The following is a 24,340-nucleotide window of genomic DNA, read 5'->3' on the forward strand; positions in this document are numbered from 1 at the left end:
AAAAAAAAGTATATAAATAATTCATAGGGAGTAGCCAGTCTGTACCGTACCGTACCAATTTTATTTCAATTTTATTTTTTGAACTTTCCTTATTGGTTGCTATGCCGAATACCGATATCGTATTTATATAGTAACAAACCGGTACTAATAATAATACCAGCTGAATTTCCACCGCATCCCTTCTAAGAACCATACGCTTCTTCTAGTCTTTTCTATAGTAACAAACCGGTACTAATAATAATACTAGCTGAATTTCCACCGCATCCCTTCCAAGAACCATACGCTTCTTCTAGTGTTTTCTAAAACGAATAAAAAGTACGTAAAACTATCCATCGGCTAAAACTAAATGGACCAGTTGTGCATTTCCAAAATAAAAAAATTTAATCATTAATAAAATATCCAAAAATAAAATAGTTTTTTGTTTTTCTAAAATAAAATAATAAAAAACTGATTTAGTAACTTGACTTTTGTTTTGTGTTTATTGGATGGATGAAATAAGGTAGAGGTGTTGTTCTCTCTCGCTGATTGATTCTATTTTTACGCTTTTTCTCATTCTCTCTCTTTTCCTCCTCAAATTTCGAAATCTCTCTTCTTTTCCTTTTCAATTCTTCCTTCGTAATCGTAATGCTCTCACTCTGATCGAATCTATGGCGATTAATATTATCAAAGAAGGCGATCGATCGCCGAGAATCATACTGCATGAACCTACCGGATCAACCGTTGAGGTTCCTCAATTTCTTTTTTATTTCATATCCTAATTGTCATTTTGTAACGAGATTCCTTCCAGTTGTTAGCATTATGCGGTTTTGACATATTATGTGTTTGTGTTGAATTAGTATTACAGAATATTGTTAGGTGAACGAGTGGTTGATTGATGCTATTGTTAGGTTACATTTTTAGGATGACTGGTTCATGGCGTTAGGGCACACTTTGTGTGGTTTTGATCCGGTATTATGTGGCTGTATGTGTTTGTTTGTGTTTGGATTAGTATTAGAGAATATTGTTAGATGAATAGAGTTTTGGTGCTGGAATCGTTTCGTAAAGGAGTGGTTGATTGATGCTGTTAGGGCACAATTTATGCGGTTTTGATCCGGTTTGCCATATTATGTGGCTGTTTGTGTTTGTGTTTATGTTTGTGTTTGTGTTTGTGTTTGAATTAGTATTTGAGAATAGTGTTGGATGAATGGAGTTTTGGTGCTGAAATTGTTCCGTAAATGAGTGGTTGATTTGCTGTTAGGTTACATTTTTGGATAAGCGGTTGATGATCTTAGGGCACAATTTGTGGTTCTGTGACATAATGATAAAAAATATTGAAATATTGTGATTTCTCAATGACAAATCTGTAATTTGTTATGCGGTGAGATAGATGGAATTGATCATTGCATTTTGACGGTCGTAATTAGAAACTGTAGAGTAATGCTTTGAAATGGAATATCGCGTATCGGATTTGATTGTCCTGAAATTTTGATGTTACTATAGCAGCTTAGAAATATAGGGCACTGATTATAACTTTTAATGCTGCATTTTTGATGTTACTATAGCAGCTTAGAAATCTAAGGCACTGATTATAACTTTTAATGCTGCATTTGTTTACTTTTAGTTTACATATTTCTTTTGCATTTATGCTGAAGAATTGTTTTATATCTTGAATTGGTAATCCTTTACTTTATGCCAGGATTCTTACCATTTGATTTGTGTATTTTTCTTTTCTATATTATTTAGGTGCTCTTGTATGGGGCTCAGGTTATTTCTTGGAAGAATGAACGTCGAGAAGAAATACTTTTCATGAGCAACAAGGTAAAACTGCTGCACTTTTTTGTTATAAATGTTTGAAAAATACAGTTCCCAAAAGCTTACCGTTCTGCTGTTGTTATTAGTATGCAAGATTGTTAACTTGTTTATATACAGAAGTGGGTTATTCATGCATGTATGGCGGTCATGTATTTGATTTGTGTCTGCAATACTTTACCTGAATGTCAAAATTACATGATTTAGATCATTTACTGTATATGTGCATGTATATGGAGTGTTTATTGTTACCATACGAGATGAGTTAATAATTAAAACGTGTCAAATAGCTATATGGTTTTAAAATTGTATTTGAAACTGTTTACTTTCTTTTTTTTCAACTGCAATAGTTCCCCATGCTCGGAGAAGTAGTTTCAACTAGCTTTAATGAAACATGTGTTTGATGTGTATTCAATTATGGCATGTGAAATATTTATCATAAAGGCGTCAAAATGCTGGAGAAATGAGATTGTGGTATTGTATATGTATTTTAGCTTCTACCTATCGAAAGATCTCAACAACAAGGAGTACTCTACTACTGTTTTAGTCTAGCGATCATTGTTCCTGCTGCAATGCAAACAGGATTTTACTCAACTTTTGACATCAATTGAGTTAGATTCTCATAATTTTGTGTCACCAATATTCTCGGCGGGCTTACCATAAATGATGTGGATGCTTGGATATTGTGGTCACTTTCTATTTAACTCTCCTTTGTAGATTATTTTATACTTTATCTGAAATAAAAAAGTACATTTAAATTCCGGGTCGTTATTTGAAGGACTCTTTTTAATTGAATTGAAGAACTTGTTCTTCTAATAATAAGTCACAGCATATCTTTTTGTACACCGTTCTTCTATACGTATACCACATTATATTGACATGGGGACTTGGTATGTATGCAGGCAGTTTGGAAACCACCTAAACCCGTCAGAGGTGGCATACCCATTTGTTTCCCACAGGTTTGAACTGAACAACCTTCTCTCATTACCTTCTCCGTCTCAATAATGTACTCATCAACTGTCATCTGTGCGTATTGCAGTTTGCAAATTTTGGAACACTGGAGCAACATGGATTTGCCAGGAACAGGCTATGGTCGCTAGACGATGACCCTTCTCCTTTAACCCCAGCTAACAATCAATCGACTGCAGATCTTTTACTGAAATCAACAGAAGAGGATCTGAAAACATGGCCATACAGGTACGTTGATAGTTTGTTTATATCTTTTAAATGCAATATGGAGCTACATGTCTGTTTGCAAATGACTTTGCAGATTTGAGTTGCGGCTCCGCATTACTGTCAGTGCTGGCAAGCTTACTATGATCCCTCGTGTGAGAAATGTAGATAACAAGGCCTTCACATTTACCCTTGCGCTGCGTAATTATTTTTCTGTATCTGATGTCAGGTTTGCCTACTCCATCTTATTATTATCAGTGTTCCACTCTGCTTATCCAAAAGTTGGACCATCTATCATAGCTGTTAGACATTATCCGACTTATCAGCACTTTATATTAGGTTCCTTTTTAATACTTTTCATATTTCTTTTTTTTTTCTAAAAGATAGGAAATATAATTTTGCAGTGAAGTACGTGTTGAGGGCTTAGAGACGCTGGACTATTTTGATAATCTGTCCAAGAGAGAAAGGTACACAGAGCAGGCAGACGCCATTACTTTTGATGGTGAGGTAAGACATGGTTTAACTTTTACCTCCAAATGTATTACATTTGAAGTTTGTATTTTCTGTATATAAAGGTCTGATAGTTTATCTTATTATTAGATTGATCGTGTATATTTGAGTACACCTACTAAGATCGCCATAATTGACCATGAGAAGAAGAGAACAATCGTCTTACGTAAAGAAGGCATGGTGGATGCAGGTTTTTTTTCCTATCTTTACTTTAAAAAAAAAATCCCAAATACGACCCAAATACTCGTGGGTCGACCCGAAAACGACCGGTTCAGCCCGAAATTTTTTTTTTCCGCAAATTAATAAATTAAAATTTACTACAAAAAACACAAAGGTATATAGTATGATTACATTTTAATTACAAAATCTTATGTCAATTTCTCTTTTAAGCTATACTCATGGCATAAAATACCCACCCAAATTAATTTATGACATGAAACATATAGTAAAAAAATAAAATATAATATAAATGGGTTGAACGGGTCAACCCGCCAACTCAGCCGGGTTGACACGAACCCAACCCGTTTAGCTAGACCGGTTCGCGGGTTCAACCTGAAACTGACTCGAACCTATTTAGACTAAAGCCAACCCCACGAATTTCGTGTTAGGTTCGCGTCGTGTTTCGGGCCGTGCCAGAAATTAACACCCCTACATTGTTTATTAACTATTTTTAACCATCATGTTTTACACTTTGCAGTCTTATGGAATCCTTGGGACAAAAAGGCGAAAGCAATTCCCGATTTGGGTGATGAAGACTATAAAACCATGCTATGCCTTGATGCTGCAGCTGTTGAAAACCCGATCAGCTTAAAACCTTGTGAAGAATGGAAAGGTCGTCAAGAGCTGTCTATAGTTTCCTCAAGTTATTTCAGTGGGCAGTTGGACCCTTCTAAGGTTATTAACGGATTACATTGATCTCCGGAAATTCCAGGTTTCTTACTTGATCTGCAATATTAATGTTGCTGCTGCCTGCTTATTACATTGATTTGGTGTTTAGGGTTCTTTAGATATTTGCAAAAGAATCTCCTTGTTATATATAACCATATTATTCAAGTTGATCAGTGAGAATGTTGGACTTCGCTATGATCTGGTCCACCAAGTACACCTGGTATAATTAGATCAACAAATAGCCTCTCTTTTATAGTTATGAACCACTGTTATCAATTTTTGTTATCTGGTTCTTGAGCAACATATATAATATACACACAAGAGACTTTATGTATCTATTCAGTATTTTTAATGGTATTGTTTTGCGTATGAAAACACCTTAAGAATCTCATAAATGTGTGATTGCAACAATTTGTAAACTGCTTAGAGTAGCATTTAGATGAGTGAAAGCAGGGACATCCCGAATTTTTCTTTGGCTTCCTTGTCTAATGGGTCATCTCCCAGATACAAATAGACACAGGCCCTGCACAGCATTTCACTTTCAAATTTATTTACCACCTTGCCATGCACTGCACCGTAAAAGAATACATTTTAATTAAAATTCTGCACCTGTAAATACATAATAGACTTGGCGTCAGGCCAGGTAGCTTGAGTAACGGGTCAATTTTAAGTTGTTTGTGTATTAGGTTTTGATTGCAGATACAATATTGCTACAATCAAGTACAGAAGTTGTATGCATTATAAATATACTTTGGGTGACTTTTAACCTTGTTAGCTACGTATTTTTATTTGACTTGATTTACCATTTGAAATAAAACAACATCCAAACCTATCTGTTTATAAATGAACTGGTCAAAGTTAACGTCTCAACACATACCCTTTGTCTCTAGAACGTATCCTGGTAGGCATGTGATCTCGATTTCAGAACCAAGAGTTAGCTTGATGCCATCTTTCGCTTCCCCCATAATCCTTCAAAGCCAAAAAAAGAGTTAGCTTGATGCCATCTTGGCTCAGCTTGCCAAAAGAATAAGCCTTGGTTTGGTTCGTATGGTTACTTACCTCTTTGTGAGATCGTTTTTTTCACCACCGAGCTTCTTAACAGCTGCTCCTACAGTTTCATTAAAGTTGTTCCTTACCATGCTCGTAGTAAGATTAGAAAACACAATCACCATTTTCACTGTGATCCCCACTGGATTATCAATCACAATTCTATACATCTCTTTTGTAGCCTTTGCTTCGGCTTTCACTATCTTTGACTTCAAAACACCCATCAATATTTCGTTATCCACATATAAACCTGCCAAAAAAATACGCTATCAGAAGTGGTCCATACAGGATTGGTAGTCGGATGCAGTTGGTGGGTTGCTCATGCATCCGACTACCATACAAAACATTACATTGTACAAGTACCAAAGCTATAGATTTTGACCGAAAACCCGAGCACGTTTTTCTTCCTTACACCAACAGCTTTCAACTCCTTCCCATCACTTAGCTTAAGTGGAAAGGAAATACCCGTTTTTCGTTCAACTTCAACCGCCATCTCTTTCTTGTTGGTTACACCATCTTGAGTTGTTTTTTCTTCTTTGGTATCTCGGTTTCCGGTTGTCGACAGTGTGTCCGTGTTCATGTTCGAGATCGGAACAAGTAAATGGCGAAAAGGCGGTGTGTAAGTCAGTCCAGGATCTACTCTTATATTAAAGGGGAGTTAGAGACATTTAAAATGAGTTAGACTTTGTGACGGAAATTTAAAGCCGTTTAAGTGGTTGGCACCCGTTTTTGACGTAACTATATTGTACTTTATGCTTGTACAACTCTGGATGCTGAATGTACAATACACTAATGCGACGTCATGAAAGCAATAAACAAAATGACACCTACACACAAATGCACCAATGCATACCGTGTGATTTATCCCGTCGTGCAAAAATAAAACAATAATTTATTAAATGATTTAGATAAAGATTTGGATCCAGTTCAAGTCACTCTCGTTGTTTTTTACAGTAATTATTTACCTCTAATTATCTTAATAAATGCCCTCTTACATGTGTCTTTTTGTACTAAAAAAAAGTAAGCTTATGTAGTTTAACAATATGTAGCTGAGATTTAGATACACCTGACAAAACATGCAGGTCAAGGTTGAGTTTCGGGTCATACTAGGTTCGGTTTAAAACATGTTCAGGTTCGATGTTTCAGCGGCCTACACTGTAAGATTTGGAAAATTGTGGCTCAATCAGACCACATTCAGCTACAATCTACCAGCTGGAGTTCTTACACCCTTTTTTTCTAAAAAATTGCTCCAAACAAAATCTGAGCCAAAACCAACTCCTGGTGTTCGGCAGTATAAGTGCAAAAGTGGAGTGAAATACTTGTGGCCAAAAAGTTGTAAACTAGCATACTCAACAATCTCCACTCTAGCATCAAGATCCCCTGAAAATACCATACAAAATCTACACTAAAATTCTTGGATTAAGTGAAGAATTTCAATTCCATCAACGACCAACCCAAACACATTTTTATTAGAAACATGACATTTTTAACTTTTTCAAAGTTTCGTTGACAAAACTTTAAAGCAACTTGCTTTGATACTACTAATTGTAAATAACTTCTATGTTACTTTTTGTATTTTGCATTCACTTTTGTTTAGCTCTTATAAATTTTATGAGATTTGCAAGTAAATACAAGAGGAAAGCGATGACACAAGATGTACAATGATTCGGGTGGGTGTTTATATATTCACCTTACATCCACTTATTATCTTCAACCGAGGTTTTTCCTCCGCTAAAATTGTCGAACCATGCTATTCATACCCACCATCTTATTTTTACACCCAAGCAAGCACGGCGTTTCAGGTTAATACTCAGCGCTTTGGCCAAAGCTCAGCGTTTTGGTGGTTTTTTGATTTTTTTAAATTTTATTTTAATTCAAAAACGCACCTATACTTGTCGAATTTTGACGTATTTTGTTATTACACGTCAATTTATGAAGTATATGGTCTATACGGCACGTTTCGGATAAGTTAGGTTACGTGTGTTGTCATATTCCATGATTTCATGTGATTCTGTTTTGATTTCACTTGTAATCCAACGTGTCGTTTTGTATGTATACGCGTCCTACCGGATCAGTACTTGACGTATTTTGTCATTAAATGTCGTATTATGACGTGTGTTGTCACTATTGTTCCGTACTATCGCATATTTTGGTCGTACGGGTCATGTCAGGGACATCCGGTATCGTGACGTTTATTGTCTGTAAGTGCCGTATTAGTGCGTAGATTGATTGTTATGGCGTATTATGTTTAAATTGGTCGTATTATGGCGTATTTTGGCCGTACGGGTCGTGTCGGTGACATTCGGTGTTCGGGTTGGCATGACACATGATAGAAGCGCATCTTTTGAACAATAACAATCACAAACACACTTTTGGTTTATAACTGATTTAGTTGGATTAGAATTATACATACTTAACCTACATCTTGAACATTTGGGAAAACATTAAGGTCCGTGGGTGTGTAGATTATCATTTGGTAATAAACGCACCTATATATGTCGAATGAACCTGAGGAACCTCATCAAGTGGTTGCGGTTGTGTTCGTCGACGGTGGACATTTCATCCATGATTCGTTGGCCATAGAGCAACGTTTGACCTTATACCATGCTTCAACGTGTCCACTGCGTACCGCCTCCACCATCGTCATGGTGGCTGTAGTCGTGTCGTCGCCCTAAGTGGTGGCTGGTTCCACCGATCTCCATTTTTTCTCTGTGTGTGTGTGCATATAAATGTGTGTGTATATGTATATATATTATAATAGTAATTTTATTATTGTTTTTTATTTAAAGGAAAAAAAGAAAATTAAAAAACTAATTAAAGAAAAATAAATGGGTAAATTGCCAAAATCGTCCCTAGGTTAACCATACATTTTAACTGGTTTTATGATTTGGATGGAAATGGAAATAAAATCAAGACAGGGATCGAATGAATGCGTATCAAAGGATAATGATCCGGTAGGACGCGTATACATACAAAACGACACGTTGGACTACAAGTGAAATCAAAACAGAATCACTTGTCATGTGTCATGACAACCCGAATACCGAATGTCACCGACACGACCCGTACGACCAAAATACCCCATAACACGGCCAATAGAAACATAATACGCCATAACAATCAATCTACGCACTAATACGACACTTACAGACAATAAACGTCACGATACCGGATGTCACCGACATGACCCGTACGGCCAAAATACGCGATAGTACAGAACAATAGTGACAATACACGTCATAATACGACATTTAATGGCAAAATATGTCAAGTACTGATCCGGCAGGACGCGTATACATACAAAATGACACCTTGGACTACAAGTAAAATCAAAACAGAATCACATGAAATCATGGAATACGGCAACACACGTAATCGAACTTATCCAGAACGTGCCGTATAGACCATACACTTCATAAAATGACGTGTAATAACAAAATACGTCAAAATTCGACGAGAATAGGTGCGTTTTTGAATTAAAATCAAATGTAAAAAATCAAAAAATCTCCAGGCTGAGTATTACCCTGAAGCGCCGAGCTTTGGCCAAAGCTCAGCATATAGGTCGGGTCAACCAGACAAAGACAAAGACTGACACTTGTCAGTCTTTGTCTGTTTCGTGTCAGTCTTTGTCTTTGTCTGGTTGACCGGACCTATATGCTGAGCTTTGGCCAAAGCTCGGCGCTTCAGGGTGTCAACATAGACAAAAGAGGTGTAGGAATAGATAGGGCCAAATTGTCTCTCTAAAGACAATAGAGATCGTAACCGTAACTTCTTACTATGTAGGTAGTAATTAAAACTTCCCGTCTCACTAAGTTTAGTAGTGATCACCAATATTGTCTCAATAATCTTTGTAGTGATCACCGATCTCTCTTTTCACCGATGTTAGTAGTGATAACCACCAAATTGGTAATAAGTGTACGTACAAATCAACCCATATAAGTAAGCATTCATAAGGTTTATGCTGAGTACATAAGCACTTTCAATTTTGCTAGCTCTTGAATATGTGGATCTTGATCTTCACCTTAATTATGAAAATGGAAAGAGGTTAAAATATGAAATATCCCTACTAGATGAGAGAAATCTATCATTGTGTTTTGCTGAGGTGAGTCAAAGTGTTGAAAGGAATGATGCTTAAATTGTAGCCTTGTAGGTCAGTTACCAATTTGACTAAACTCACTTTTGATTATGTTTTACATTTGAATACTTCGTTTTTAGGAGGATGTAAGATTAAATATAATTATTGTGCTATATTTAATTGTGTAGCCATTATAATCATTTATATTACTAGTTGTTTACCCGCGCGATACGGCGGGAAACATATCACTTAGGTTGGTGAGTTTAGGGCTATGTACGGTGATGTAGTTTCTGAAGTGGCGTGCGACGACGATGGTGGCAGTGTAGCAAAACGTGAGGGTCGGTTGCGGCCTTCTTCAGCGGCGGAGAATCAGCGGTGTGCGGTGATTGTTGGTTTTGTGATAGCGTTTGGTGGTTATTGTGTGATGGCCGGTTACCGGCCAGTTAAAATGAGGCCTTCGGCAGTGGCGAAGCTTGACGTTTTCGACCGCGGGGGGGGGGGGGGGTCAAAAACGTATATACCCAAAAATTTCTATACGAAAACGTATTTAAACCATAAATATTTTTCTCAAAAATATCAAAAGTAGGTTTATCCACAACCTTATTAACAATAATGATATCAGATGCTAAATGTATCGGTTTATACACAAGAAGAATTTGTGCACATCCATATACCTTAATCCAATCTCGTTTTCATATTAGTGGGTTGAAATAGTATTTCCACCTCTACCTGTGACCTGCTCACAAAGAAGTAATATTAATTTAAAAAAAGAAAACACTGACATCTGCGCAATGCAACGATGGCAACTATGTAAACATTGCGGTGTCGACAATTTACAACTCCGTACTCATTTAGTTAGTTTGTCAATCATCTCGTGATATATTGTGTATAATTATGTTACTTATCGTATTCACATAATAAATAATATTCACAGAAAGTCCATATCAAGCCCATAAATACACGCGTTATTATATGGGGTTGTATAATAGAAAATTGAAAGTGCATTAATGTGTGCAAAAAATTACAATTATGTGTGTGTACACTTAAAACATAACTCTTAATTATATTTCAGCCAATTATACATGGAATTCACATAACAGTTGAAATATGTAAATTGACAAAACTACCCTTAATCCAACATTTGTAACATCAAACTTTGTCCCATTTGAACATCCAACAATTTGCATGTAGCAAAGATGAAAAGAGTTTCTTTGCTGCTGTAGACTGGTAATCCATGTCATCTAATTTTCAGGTGGCGTTCCGTTTTTGGTTGAAAATCACTATGGGTATGGGTTTGATCATCTGATGTCAGGCTGAAATAGAAATAGGTACGATTACATGAAAACTGGTGTTTGATTTATGCGTTGGGTGTGTGAATGAATCCTAAAACTGATGTCTGTTATCCATGGGTAGAGGTGGCAAAATGGGCAGGTATCGGGGTCCAGTGAATCCCCCGCCTTTTATGCCAGTTCATTCTAACCAGAAGAACCTGAACGTTCATTCTCATTCCTCCGTTCTTAATCCCTAAACCAAACACCACCTCAGTTTTGTTTTAACCAAAGTTAATGGACCAAAATAACATTCAATAATCGACCCGTTTCGACCCAAACAAATGTAGCCTTTTTTAATTGACCTGTTGACTGGAAGCCATTCTGAGCGAAACCTGTTCAAAGAAGCAAAAAAATGAGTTCAATATTATCAATTCATTATCAAAGAAAAAAGCCAGGTCACGTAACGCATCAGAATGGATTTAGGTGAAGATAATCAACAAGTTAAACGTGTATTTGGTCGATTCATGCAGGTTTGACCCAATGGTCAAAACACTTTCTTTAATGAAAGACATATGATTGCACCAATGCGCCTTAAGTGTGCCTACCGTCGCGAATGAAGAAGGATCGAGACGGAAAATAGATGGTGAGACATTGACGTGGAGGTTGCTGCCGAACTGTCCTGCCTTGGAGCATTAGAGCTTGATATAGAGGAAGCATCACCTTGACACTTAGATCCACCTTTGAGGTTTTGACTCTGCTGTTGATGGTAGCAATACACCACCAGAAGGATTCTCCTATGCATTTTGACAAACAAACCCATTATCAGAAGCATTACCTTATCTGAAATACTCTTTTTAAAAACAAACCCATTTGGACCCATCCATTTTGACAAATCTTTCATCCCTAACATAGATTTACCCTAATAGTTGCAACTAATAACACTTCTAGTCCTAATAATTATACCAATTCCACGATATGTTGCTTTAGAAGCCCCTTTTTATTTTAAGAAAAGGTTCAGCATTAAGATTAGAATATGATTCAATTATTTTTTTGAGACCTTCCTGCAACAAACATACTTCTCTACATCAAATATATATACACACACACACACACATATATATATATATATAGACTACTAACATCACATATAAAAGCATGTTCGTATAAGAAAACAAACCCATCAAAACTGAGCTTAAAAGCATGTTCGTATAAGTAAACTAACCCATCAGTTCTGAATGTAAAACACATGAATGTAGCTAGAATAATCAGATCTACAAAGTTTTGTCATCTTCCTCGGTACCGTAACCTCCATGGCTCGTGTATCTACACCACTCCATCTTCATCTACAACAAAACAACCAAAAACATAAAAAAAATGACCTTAGATATGAGAAAACATTCAGCAGAAAAAAAAACCTACATGGATCTTTTTCTCATCAATTGCAACCACACAAAAGCTTCATGCTTCTGATTTCCACAAGAATGTAGAAAAGGTTCAGCATTGAGATTAGAATCTGATTCAATTATTCTTTTGAGACCTTCCTGTAGCAAACAAACTTCTCTATATCAAATATATATATATAAAAACAGACTATCAACATCACATATACAGCGAATAGTGTCTCACTTGCAACCACGTCATATAGAGGATGTGACATTTGAAAGAATCCAAGCTTCCTAGCTGAGAAAATAACCTACATTGAAAACACAATAGCAGAATGTCATTCCAGAATCTCAAATGAGAAATCCAAGTTTTATGAGTTTCAGTAAATACTCCAGAAATTACGTCGAATAAAACACTTAGAAAGTAAATAAAATTGGATTGCAGGAGGTTTGACAAACCATCTCAAACAAATCTATTATCGGAATGCCTCATCATCTTGTCTGTATATATGTAATCCGAGTTCGTAATAACCAGTAACTTTTTTCCAGCCTGGTGAAATGAAAACACACGCATTTAGAGCACATACTGTAAATTCGTTAAAAGCATTTCACTTAAAAATAAGAGATTAATAGAAAATACTTCCTTTTAGAGCACATACTGTTGAATATATTTGTTTTTTAAAAGTTATCAGACACTCATGACTCATCACAAGAAAAATAGGTACATACCCGCTTAATTGCTCAAGCTTTTTTCTATTATATTGCCCAATCACATCAACAACTCTCTTCAAAACCTCATAGCCCTGTTTTACCCGAAATGTCAGTCGTATTATCATCAAAACACATGATAAAACAGAACATTTTCATGGTGAAACTATAGTAAAAATGTCATTCGTATTATCATCAAAACACATCTGCACAATTTACATACAAAAAACTAAGAGCAAAAACGTTGACTATTTGTAAGTCAAACCTAGTATCTCAGCAATTTAACATGAATATGAATCTTGAAATAGTTATTTTAATAAAAAAAAGTAATGATGATTTTTTTCACAAAATGATAAATTCCCAATATCATAACACCTACAAACTAACAGATTTACATAAAACAAAACGATCTCACCAAGAATTAACAATTAAATTTATGAAAAATTAGGGTTAGACTAAGAGCCAACCTGTTCAGGCTTGAGGAACATGACATCTCCTAACACAATAACAAATCCAGAATCATCCAAACCTTTCGCCAGATCTAACCCTAGATCTCGGTTCGCACATCCTTCCACGCAGATCTGAACAAATTCATCATATAAAACGTGATTTTAACACCTAAAATCATCCAAAAACAACATATTCAACAACAGATACAAAGTAAACTAAAGCTAGATTAAACGATTACCGGTATTAAAACCAGATCTGAACAGAAGACGATGAGATTAACATAAGCAGCAGCCGATCTCGGAGAAGATGGTTTATAATGGCCAGATCTTCCACCCACAAGCACCATCGTTGACGAACCCACAACCAAACGGAAGATCTGAAACATTACCCATATTAGATTCAAATAACAAAAAAAAAAAGAAGATATGGTAAAAAGAAAGGTACCCTACAGTCAAACCAGTAGATCTGGTGTTGGATCTACTGAGATAGTGTCGGATCTTGAAGCCACCGGGAAAGAAGCCATAGAGATCGATATGGTGTCGGATCTGCTGAGATAGTGTCGGATCTTGAAGCCACCGGGAAAGAAGCCATGAAGCGACTGTTGGAGTGGAGAAGGGGAGAAGACGGTTATGGCGACGACCGGTTCGATGGAGGAGCGGTGGAGTAGCGGTGGATGAAATGAAGGTTAGGGTTAGGGTTTGTAGAGAAAGGTGGAGCGTCTGGATGGATGAAACGAATTTTGTGGTTTAGATAGAGGGATAGAAAGTTTATATTGGATCCATCAAAGTAAAACGGGTCAAGTTGATCCGGGTAAGATCCATCCGGCTATACAGCATGTGTTGAAATGAAGTTTTCAACACTTTGTGCTTAAATGCTTGTACAATGGGCTTCAAATGGTTGTACAATGACAAATGACCATTCTTGCCCTTCCTATATGCTTATTAAAGTAGTATAGATATAGATCAAAATATATTAAACCTATTATATAATTAGTTGGTAATTGTTGATGAACCATATTACCCTTATTAACTAATTAGGTTTCCTCTTGGGTGTACATATAAGGAGATAATTAGAGAGGTTAAGGGTTAGACACTAATCACAACATCACTAAATCGCCCCCCTCTACATCTCTCTCTCCTTTCGAATTCTTCACCCTGGAATTCGGTTTCACCATCAAGAACTTACACCCTGAAGAAACACGGAACTAATTTTGGTTTTGATTAGTTTGGTTTATGTTTCTCCCATAAGGGTTAATCTTCTTATAACTTTCTGAGCTCCTTAATGATCCGCTAATCCTGCAAAACAGAACACCGTTTGCTCGTTAAGAGGGGAATATAGGGGTTTCCCTCTTAACCAGACTCCGGCGTGAGAATAACTATCTGCTTGGAGGAAATAAGTGTGTGGTGAAGAGTGAGAATTGAGAGAATAGAATGGTTTAACCTGTGAATGAAGGGTTCTATTTATAGCCGGAGAGGTGCAAGAGGAGATGGGCTGATGGGCCTTGGGCCGTAAGGCGACAACTTAGAGGATATGCTCTTTGTCTTACTGGCGTCGACCGTTAGTGGCTTCTAGAAGTTCTCCAGTGCTGGCGCACCATGAGTGGAGCCACGTGTCACTAATGTCGGCCTTGTTGTCCCTCTGCCATCAGCAGGTAAGTGGAGATCGTGGGGCAGGTGTTTCTTCTCTGTGATTGGTGCCACGTAGGCGTCCTTCAGTACTTTCTGTCTCCTGTACGTCAGACAATCGTGGAGCACGATTGAGCAGAGCCTGGAGGACGCGGATTGGCCCTTTTCTTCTGCCACTTGTACCTTGTGTGCCTTCTGAAGTAGCCCTGTGCCGTAGCCCTGCGCCGCCCTTGCTGAACACGTTACTAGCCCGCGCAGGGTATGAGTGGTTGAAGGCTCTTATTCAGAATGCTAAGTGTTGAATGTGGTGTTTTCTCTTGTTGAGACCTCGCGCGAGATCAATACATGATGACGTAACCCGCGTGAGGTTGGCTGTAAGCAATTTGATGAATAAGGAGTATGGTCCTGCGCGCGACCTGAATGAAGGTCTGCGCGACTTTTGGGACCATACCCCTTCAAGTCCACCCAGTCCAGTGCTGCACCATGCGCGAGGCAAGTGGTTGGAGCTCTGGACTTAGAAAAAGAAAAGTGCTAAAAATGCTTGCTTTGTGTCGGGTAGGCGTGCACGTGTAAATGTTTGACAGTTGCTATGGCGCGACTACTATGCCTGCTTGTTGGTGATTCTTCGCTTCTGATTGTAAGTGCGCGGGTTCGTTGGGTAACGTTAATATTACGCGGCCTGAGTAACTTCTGCATGAAGTTTGTAGGACTTTTGAGCGGGAAAACCCTCGAATTTTGAATTCTGAAGGGTTGGTGCAAATGTCATTGATGGCGACGTTTGAGTTGACTGCTGACACGGCTGTCATCAAGTTGTCCCTGACGGTTCGGCTTTCCGTCAGGCGAGTAAGGCCCACGCGCGCGTGGTAACTGTCACTCCGAGAATCTCGCCTTACGTGGCGTTTTCTGATTGGTCACATGCGCGGTGATCTCGGCACGTTTACCCATCGCATTAAATGCGATGGGTATATATATCCGACGAAGGGGAAGGGATCCTTACTTCTTCTACTGTTGCTACCTTTTCTCTCCCCTTGTCTTCTTCCTATCTTCAAATCTTCAAAGCCGTAGTAGCAGATCTTCAAGATCTTTAGCAGATCTTCAAGTTTATCGACATTTTCGAAGTCTCTTCTCTATATATCCATGGCTGAAGAACTCCATCAGGAAGAAAATCCCAGTGAAGAAGGTCTCGTTCCTGTCCTCAAATGGGACTTAGGGTTGTTTGAGCAGATCACTCGAGGTTTCCGATTCCCATCGGAATGGGATGCCCGATACACCGGCCAGAATCAGACGGTCGCCGATGCACCGCCGGGGTATATTACCCTTTTTGAAGACTTCTTTCTACAAGGTAACTTCCGGTTGCCGGCGACGGAGTTTATGGCCCATATACTTCAGTATTATGGGTTCCATATTTCTCAGATGAGTCCACCTGGGATGGTTAGAGTGCGACACTTCGAATTTCTATGCCGATCCCATGATATTGAGCCGACGGTAGAAAGGTTTAGAGCCTTCTATCAACTGATCAGAAGCATGGGTTTCTACTCCTTTGCCAGTCGAGGGTCTGCCAAGAAGATACTCTTGAACCCCCCTAAAAGCTTCCATGACTAGAAACAAAAAATTTTCTTCATTCGGGAGGAAGTCACGCCGATTGCCATGACCTTCCGTCCATTGACCGATGTGATAAAAGGAGGAGCTGGCGATTCCTAAAAAGGAGGGTTGGTATTCGAAGCTCACTCCTACACCAAATCGAGTTTTTTGGTGAAAACGTTCTGGTGGCGGCGCAGATGAGTGATCAGTGGCCAGCAGAGAGCAAGGAAGTTCTGGTCTTGAAATTCGAAGATAGAGGTTAGTCACTTCTTTAATTTCTTCATTTTTTAAACTTTCTGCACTTAACTTGATGATTTCGAGTGTAGAAGCGCATTTGTGGCAAGCTACCTTCCCCACCTTGGTGGGTCCATGGGGGTGCGCCCGCTGGAAGTAGGGGAGGAGTATTGGTATGAAGAAATTAAAGGTCATTTTATGTATCCGGTTGCTGGAGCTTTCGCCAATCCGCCTACCGCGACTGAAGGTGCGCATATACCTAACCCCAGACCCTTACGAGCTGTGACCTCCGCTGGGAAAGAGATTCTCTATCTTTCCAGCGAGGAGTCTGTAGGGTCTTCAAATGGGGAGCTAAGTTCATGGTCTAACATCTTTGCAGGTGTGTTGCGTGACTTGGGGATTGGCCCTGAAGAGAAAAAGAAGAAACCCATCAAGCGGAAGAAGGTGATTACCTTAGATGCCGAGGTGACTAGCAAGAAGGGCGGGAGTAGCCGCGCGCCTGCTAGTGCTGCTGACAAAGGTACTCTACGCTTTCGACAGAGTAACATGGAGGATTACGTTGTTATCAGTGACTCACTTGAAGGTTTATCGCGTATAGGCGAGAAGAAGACTGGAACTGCTGGCTCAAGGAGCTCTGGGAGTGCGGGTTCTCGAAACCCAGATGTTGGAGCCACTCCGTCTTCTATCGCGCTAGATGAAGAGGAGGAGGAAGAGGAGGAACCTGCTGCAAAGTTGGTCAGCAGAAAAAGAAATAGGGAAGAGACCACAGCCGGGGCGTCTGTTGCGCAGAAGGCTGGTGGAATCCCTTTAATCGGAGAACAGAGCAATTTGCGTTCTCTTTATAAATTCTCTCCTGGTTAGTTTCTTTGATTTCCTTGCTTCCTTTGTTGTTACCTCTTTCTGACACTGTTTCTGCAGAGGCCAAAAAGAAATCCCTGAAAAGAAGGATGTTGCTTTAAAGATCCTCAGGAGCCAGCGCTGAAGAAGACCAAAGTTATAATTAAGCCTATGAACGCTACTGGCATAGAGGCTGAGAAGGAGAAGAAGAAGGCTGCTGAGAAAGCTACTGAGAAGGAGAAGGAGAGAGAGAAAGAGAAGGCTTCGGAAAAGCCTATTGGTAGTGAACGCAAGGAGACAGGGGCCGCTGCTACGACTGCTCATGAAAAGGCGCATGGTCCGGAGGTCGTCCATGTCACAGGGCTTGACCAGCTCTCTCATGAGAAAAGAAAGAAACCTCAGGTTGAGAAGCTGACGAAGCCTGCGCAACCTGATGCCCCCCTTCAGACTGTTAAAATAACTTGTACTACTGGGGGATCAAGCTCTGATATTCATAAGGAAAAATCTGCTGCTGCAGGAGCCGCGGGCTCTGGTGGTGCTGGAGGGTTTGTGCCACAATCTCCCATCGGCCCTAAAGATACTGTGGGTGATCTTTATTATAAGACTTATACCGAGGAGGCGCGCGGTAACTCTCCCCACCAAGCTCCCTGGGGTCTAAAGCAGAAGGATTCTTTCATGGAATTTAGTGCATGTCGTGATTGGTTCCTAAACTCGTTTCCTCCTGGTGAGGTCAACCGTCAACGGGCGCGCACTCACGATGGGCTATACCAAGCTTATGTGGTTGGGGAGGCCAATACTCACGCCACCAATCACCAGATTGTAGGTGAGTGGCTCCCAATGGTTAAGGAGCGAGCTGATTGGGAGAGGTATCGTGAGCGTCTTGTGAGGCAAGCGAATGAGTTTGAGAAGGCTAATGTCGCATTTGCTGAGGAGAAGTCTAAGTTTGAGGCTGATAGGAAGTTAGAGGAATGGGGCCGCGAGGGCCTTCGGAGCAAGCTTCGTGCTGCTGAAGATCTTCTGGCGAAGGAGAAGGCTGAATCGAAGAAGATTTGTGAGAAAGATAATCAGCGTATGTATGCAGCCCGAGCCAAGATTACCGAGCTTGAGGGTCAAGTTGTTGAATTGAAAGGGAAGGTTGAAGATGTTCAAGCTGATAGGGAACATGTTGAGGTCGGATAATTGTTAACCCTTCTTCCCTTTATAGTTTTTTACTTGTGAAATTATCTAAGTCTGTCTTTCCCTTCTGCAGGCTGCGTTGAAAGTGCAGGTATCCAGTAAGGATAAAGACCTGGCGGCCAAGGACGTCGAGATTGCAGAGTTAAAGCAGGTTAACAAAAGTGAGTCCTTGGAGATCGACCTTGAAGCTGAGAAGGGGAAAGCTGCTTCTGCAGAGGAGGCCAGGCAAAAGGCTGAGGAGGCGCGAGACATGAGTACATCCGCCCTTAACATAGCGCAGAACAATTACTCCGAAGTTCAAAGCATCGTTGACACGTTGGTTGCCGAGGCTGAGTGGATGCGTGGTAGGGGGTAGTTCTGGTATGGTTATCTTCGTAACTTAGGCTTTTATTTGTCAAAACCTGTTTCTTATTCGTTGCCTTTGCCGTAGATGGCCAACTCTATCCTAAATGCTGGAGAACTGGATGAAGTTGTTGCTGTTCTCACGGATGCCTCACGCGCGGTTGGTCACCGTGGAGGTTATCTAGAGTGTGCGCAGCATGTTGAAGAGGCAATAGGACAAGAGTTCGATGTTAGTCACTGCTTAGTGACCGATCAGGCTGATGCTGCACTAGCCCGCGCTGAAAATGCTTATGACCATCTATCACTGCCTGTGATGGATTTGGTCGCAAAGGCACTAGAGCATGACGATTGGTGCCAACGGTTGAAGCAGATTCTTGACCCTCCAGAGACCGTGAAGTTGTCTGATGAAGAGCCAGCTGGAAATGATGGTGATGGTGATGGCGATGGCGATGGTGATGGTGATGGCGATGGTGATGGCGATGACGATGGTGATGGCAATGAATAGATAGCGTTGACAGGCTTTGTGCCTTGTAATTTTATTTTTAGATGTCAAATGTAACCCGTTGCGCGATCGCTCTTATTTTGCTTCGAACTGATGATGCTTTGTTAATTTGTCATGTAATCATTGCGCGGTTGCGCTTGTTGAATACGACGTTTATGTTTGCTTTTCCTTTGTCCAGTTACAATTATTGCACTGTTGTTAAAAACTTTGGTTAAGTTAGCGCAAATAAATGTAAGTGTGGCTCTTGTTCGAGTGTAAGTGCCCAGTCTCACGCTATGTTCGCGGAGGACCTTGGAGGCATAACTAAAGAGCTCGTAATTTACTGAAGTGTTTTCATGCTAATCAAAAGTTTAACATGCATTTGTAACGTAGAAATCATCATGATAAAAGAAAACATAAGGCATATGCTTTCATTGATTAAGCAACAGGCGCTTAGGCCAACATACATCGCATGTAAGTAAAATAAAGGGCATTTAGCCAACATAAGAAATTAAGAAAGGCGTGTGGCCGACATTAGTGGATAAAGGCGCAAGGCCGAGAGTAGTTACATATAACACTTGCGCAGTTGTTGAGCGTTCCACGTGCGCGGGATGATGTATCCATCCAGAGTGCGCAACTTGTATGCCCCCTTTCCTAGCACCTCATGAACCAAGTATGGGCCTTCCCACTTGGGTGCTAGCTTTCCGGGGCGTTCGGCGTTTGAAGCTTCATTGTCTCTGAAGACATACTCTCCTGGAGTGAAGGTACAAATGCGCACTCTTGCATTGTAATACCTTTCTAGCTGTGTCTTGTACTTGGCTTCTTTAATTCGCGCAATTTCGCGCCATTCTTCGAGTAAATCCAAGTCAAGATGACGCTCTGTCTCGTTATCTATTGTGCTGACTGCAGTCAAGCGCGGCGAGGGCATGCCAATTTCGGCTGGGATAACCGCCTCTGAGCCATAGACTAGCTGAAAGGGGTTTCGCCAGTGCTTGTTTTCGGCATGGTTCGGTGAGCCCACAGGATGCTCGGGAGCTCGTCTACCCAGCCTCTTCTCTTTGTGCCCAGACAGGCTTTTATCCCTTCAACGATACTCTTGTTGACACTTTCTACCTGACCGTTGCCTTGAGGGTGCGCAACAGAGGAGAACGTGTGCTCAATGTTCATTTCCTTCATCCATTTTTGGAGATCTTTGGAAGCAAAATTGGTGTCGTTGTCTGTTACGATTTTGAGTGGGAGACCAAACCTGCAAATGATGTGCTCCCAATGAACTTGCGCACCAGCATTGCAGTAGTTGAGGCGAGTGCTTTGGCCTCCACCCATTTTGTGAAGTAATCCACGGCAACAATGATGAACTTCACAGCTCCAGAAGCTTCTGGGAAAGGTCCTTCCATATCAATTCCCCACTGCTGGAAAGGCCATGCAGTGGACACAGGAATGAGATCATTTTTCGGGCGCAGGGTCTTAGGAGCATGCCTTTGACAGGAGTCGCATTTGAGCAATTCCCTTAGAGCGTCAACGTGCATCCCTGGCCAATAGTAACCAACGTTCATTATTTTCTCGACGACCATGCGTTGGCCTGCATGGATGCCGCAGATTCCTTCGTGAATCTCCCTGATCAAGTAATTTGCATCTTGGGGGTTTACACAGCGCATAAGTGGCCCCAAGAAGGATCTTCGGTACAAGATATCGCCATTCATCTCATAATGCAGGGCCTTGTTTTGTACCTTCCTTGCCTCTACTTTGTTGTCAGGGAGTATTCCTTTTTGCAAATATTGGATTATAGGGGTCATCCAAGATGGCTGCCCTATCTCGATCACATTTACTTGACGCAGCAAAACCGACGGGTTTTTTAGTACTTCAATTCTTACATCCTTGGCGAGATGTTGGAAAGAAGTTGAGGCGAGCTTGCTCAAGGCGTCTGCTGGTTTGTTTTCCGAGCGATTGATGTGAACTACCTTGTATGACTTGAATTGTTGGAGTAATTATTTCGCCTGGTCCAAATACAAAGCCATAACTTCACATTTCGCATCATACAACCCGTTGACTTGACTTGATATTAGCAATGAGTCAACATGAGCTTGTAATTTTTGGGCTCCCATCTTGATGGCGAGGCGCAGGCCTGCCAAGAATGCTTCATATTCCGCCTCATTGTTGGTATTCTTGAAATCCAACTTGATGGCGTATGTAAATTCATGTTTCTCGGGGCTAACAAGGCGCAAACTGGCTCCTGCGCCATCATCGTTTGAGGCCCCATCAGTGTATAGCAACCACAATCCGTCTGATGTATCCTTGATGGGAGTATCTACCACTTCACAATCTTTGATTTTATCCTCTGGGACTTCTGTGATGAAGTCTGCTAGAACTTGACCCTTGATGGCTGGGCGCGGCCTGTAGAGAATATTGTGGCCCCCCAGCTCGATTGCCCACTTCGCTAGGCGCCCTGACGTTTCTGTCTTTTGTAATATAGCGCCGATGTGGAAGTTGGTGAGTACTGTGATCACGTGCCCTGTAAAATATCTGTGCAGCCTTCTGGAGGCGTGTAGCAGCACAAGTACCAACTTTTCCATTGTTGAATATCTCGTTTCTGGATCAGTAAGCACCCTACTGACGTAATATATTGGAGTCTGAACTCCATCTCTCTCCACCAATAATACCGACCCCACTGCCTTGTCCGAAGAGGACAAGTACAGGATGAGTGGTTCCTTTTCAAACGGCGCGGTCAGAGTAGGGAGCTTTTTCAAACATTCTTTCATCTACTGGAATGCGGTTTCTACTTCTGGCGTCCATTTGAATTCTTGTTTCTTTACGCAGTTGCGCAGAGTACTAATAAAAGGATATGATTTTGCAACATGGTTTGATAGAAATCGATTGAGAGCGGCTAGGCGGCCGACCAATCGTTGCATTTCCTTGATTGTTCAAGGTGACGGCATCCGCTCTATGGCTTGAACTTTCTCTGGATTAACTCTAAAGCCGCCATTTGTGACTACGAAGCCCAAAAATTTTCCTTCTTCCATGCCAAAGGAACATTTGGCTGGATTTAATTTCATATTCACGCTTCGCAAAGAGTGGAAAGTCTTCTCTATGTCCTTTAACATCTGGTCTTCCTCAAGACTTTTGATTACGAGATCATCAATGTAAACCTCTATGTGTTTCCCAATATCTTCAGCAAAGATTTTATCCATCAGACGTTGTTATGTTGCGCCAGCGTTTTTGAGACCGAACGACATCTTTGTGTAACAGAAGATTCCGAGGTCGGTTCGAAAAGCTGTCTTGTCTTCGTCCTCCAACTTCATCTGGACTTGGTGATAACCTTTGTAACAGTCCAGAAAACATTTCCATCTGTATGGTGCGAGAGTGTCTATCTTTTTGTCGATATCTGACAATGATTAACAGTCTTTCGGGCATGCCTTGTTGAGATCGGTGTAATCGACACACATTCGCCATCCTCTATTTGACTTCTCGACCATGACAGGGTTCGCGACCCAACTCTGATAGCGCACCTATCTTAAAATTCCTGCTTTTAACAGCTCACACACTTGCTCATTCATTGATTTGGTCTTATACGCCCCTAAGCTGCGCCTTCTTTGTACTTTTGGTTCAACGGAGGGATAAGTGTTCTGACAATGCTCGGTAACGTTGCGCGGGACACCGGTCATGTCTGCCGGAGTCCAGGCGAAAACGTCCATATTCCTGAACAAAAGTTGTTTGAGGTGCGTTCTGATGTTTGGTGAGATCGCGTGGCCTATCATCACCGTTTGCTCTGGATATTTGCGATTTAAAACCCACTTTTCTGGTTCAGTTGTTGAAACTTTCGCCGCTTTGGTTGGGCGCGCATCCTCTGCTGACATTACTTCCTTCTTTGCATATATGATCGCCACACCCGTCTCAGTTGGAAACCCGATGGCTGAGTGGGGTGTGGAGGTTACCATATTCAGCTCTCCTTGGGTTTCTCTCCCAATCAAAACATCATGCCTTGATTTGACAGGCATCACCATGAAGTTGACAATTGTGGTTCTTGAATGCTTCCCGTCAGAGAGCGTGACGGGGAAGCTGATTTGGCCTAGTGGGAAGACCATTTCGTTGCAGAATCCTGACAGAGGGTAGTCGACTGGCTCAAGTCTTGCTTTATCTTCATTGTCAAACTGATTAAAGCATTGCTCATAGATGATATCCGCTGTACTTCCCGGATCAATGAATACGTATTCTGTTTCGTAATGCCCAATAATACCGGTAATAACGACGGGGCGCGTGGCGCGTGGATCCCCGCATACTACCGGGAAGATGACATGTTGCTCTTGCCATACCGGTTCGAAAGGTCGCTTGCCTTTATCTCTTGCGCTATATCTTGGTCTGTTGACCATGTGTGTTTCCAAGCGTCTAACCTTTTTCTCTCTTCCATCATCGTTGCGCTGAATCTGACGTGTCTCTTTGCGCATGTTCTTTACCAGATGGCTTAGCTTTCCACTTTTCAGTGTTTTTTCGATTTCTTGCCTTAAGCTGATACAGTCATCTGTCAGATGACCTGTATCCTTGTGGAAGTCGCCGTACAGGTTGGGGTCCTGCCCCTTCTTGTTCGTCATAGGCCTAGGAGCATTGAAGTCATGATTCTTCGTCATGAGCACCTCTTTTGGTGTCTTGATGAGCGGAGTCCAGTGCTTTTCTCGATTCTCGTTCCTGACTACCTTTCGATAACCAATGCGATCGATTGTGTCTCGCGCGTCTTCTCTGTATCGAGGTCGTTCGTCATAACCGCTGGAATGGATGGCTTT

General features: G+C 40.8%; 2 protein-coding genes and 1 long non-coding RNA gene across 8 annotated transcripts; 1 reads left to right on the top strand and 2 right to left on the bottom strand.

The window, feature by feature from the left end:
* Positions 1-484: 484 nt before the first annotated feature.
* On the top strand, positions 485-4,734 carry LOC110878346 (putative glucose-6-phosphate 1-epimerase). The gene is made up of 8 exons (XM_022126643.2): positions 485-725; positions 1,723-1,797; positions 2,691-2,747; positions 2,828-2,985; positions 3,059-3,190; positions 3,366-3,468; positions 3,562-3,661; positions 4,169-4,734. Exons 1-8 carry the CDS (start codon positions 648-650, stop codon positions 4,384-4,386), a joined length of 921 nt encoding a protein of 306 aa, XP_021982335.1. The 5' UTR covers positions 485-647; the 3' UTR covers positions 4,387-4,734.
* LOC110878347 (fatty-acid-binding protein 1) lies at positions 4,488-6,060 on the bottom strand. 3 transcript variants are annotated; one of them, XM_022126645.2, is made up of 4 exons: positions 5,770-6,060; positions 5,419-5,656; positions 5,237-5,328; positions 4,488-4,882 (listed from the first exon to the last, which is right to left on the bottom strand). In XM_022126645.2, the coding sequence occupies exons 1-4, from the start codon at positions 5,984-5,986 to the stop codon at positions 4,845-4,847; spliced, it is 585 nt and encodes a 194-aa protein (XP_021982337.1). In that variant the 5' UTR covers positions 5,987-6,060; the 3' UTR covers positions 4,488-4,844. The 3 variants fall into 3 exon arrangements, with proteins under 3 accessions (XP_021982337.1, XP_021982338.1, XP_021982336.1); XM_022126646.2 differs by having other exon boundaries at positions 4,488-4,968; XM_022126644.2 differs by having other exon boundaries at positions 4,488-4,928; positions 5,770-6,059.
* Positions 6,061-10,464: 4,404 nt separating this feature from the next.
* Positions 10,465-14,041, bottom strand: LOC110878348. 4 transcript variants are annotated; one of them, XR_004867037.1, is made up of 10 exons: positions 13,742-14,041; positions 13,531-13,668; positions 13,310-13,423; positions 12,864-12,937; positions 12,594-12,684; positions 12,379-12,445; positions 12,172-12,289; positions 11,975-12,095; positions 11,358-11,546; positions 10,465-11,144 (listed from the first exon to the last, which is right to left on the bottom strand). It is a non-coding gene; the product is annotated as an uncharacterized LOC110878348 (long non-coding RNA). The 4 variants fall into 4 exon arrangements; XR_002557839.2 differs by having other exon boundaries at positions 12,172-12,293; XR_002557841.2 differs by having other exon boundaries at positions 12,172-12,307.
* Positions 14,042-24,340: the final 10,299 nt, after the last annotated feature.

Source organism: Helianthus annuus, chromosome 9 (assembly GCF_002127325.2).
Source record: "Helianthus annuus cultivar XRQ/B chromosome 9, HanXRQr2.0-SUNRISE, whole genome shotgun sequence".
NCBI classification, from domain to species: domain Eukaryota; kingdom Viridiplantae; phylum Streptophyta; class Magnoliopsida; order Asterales; family Asteraceae; genus Helianthus; species Helianthus annuus.

What these genes read in the sequence shown, in the direction of transcription:
- LOC110878347 (XM_022126644.2), bottom strand. Translation starts at nt 5,986, where the DNA reads ATGAACACGGACACACTGTCGACAACCGGAAACCGAGATACCAAAGAA. An exon ending in GGTCAAAATCTATAGCTTTG is followed by an intron (nt 5,657 to 5,769) that starts GTACTTGTACAA and finishes TTTTTTTGGCAG; the next exon opens with GTTTATATGTGGATAACGAA. An exon ending in ATACGTTCTAGAGACAAAGG is followed by an intron (nt 4,929 to 5,236) that starts GTATGTGTTGAG and finishes TTTACGGTGCAG; the next exon opens with TGCATGGCAAGGTGGTAAAT.
- LOC110878346 (XM_022126643.2), top strand. Translation starts at nt 648, where the DNA reads ATGGCGATTAATATTATCAAAGAAGGCGATCGATCGCCGAGAATCATA. An exon ending in TACTTTTCATGAGCAACAAG is followed by an intron (nt 1,798 to 2,690) that starts GTAAAACTGCTG and finishes GTATGTATGCAG; the next exon opens with GCAGTTTGGAAACCACCTAA. An exon ending in TTTTCTGTATCTGATGTCAG is followed by an intron (nt 3,191 to 3,365) that starts GTTTGCCTACTC and finishes ATAATTTTGCAG; the next exon opens with TGAAGTACGTGTTGAGGGCT.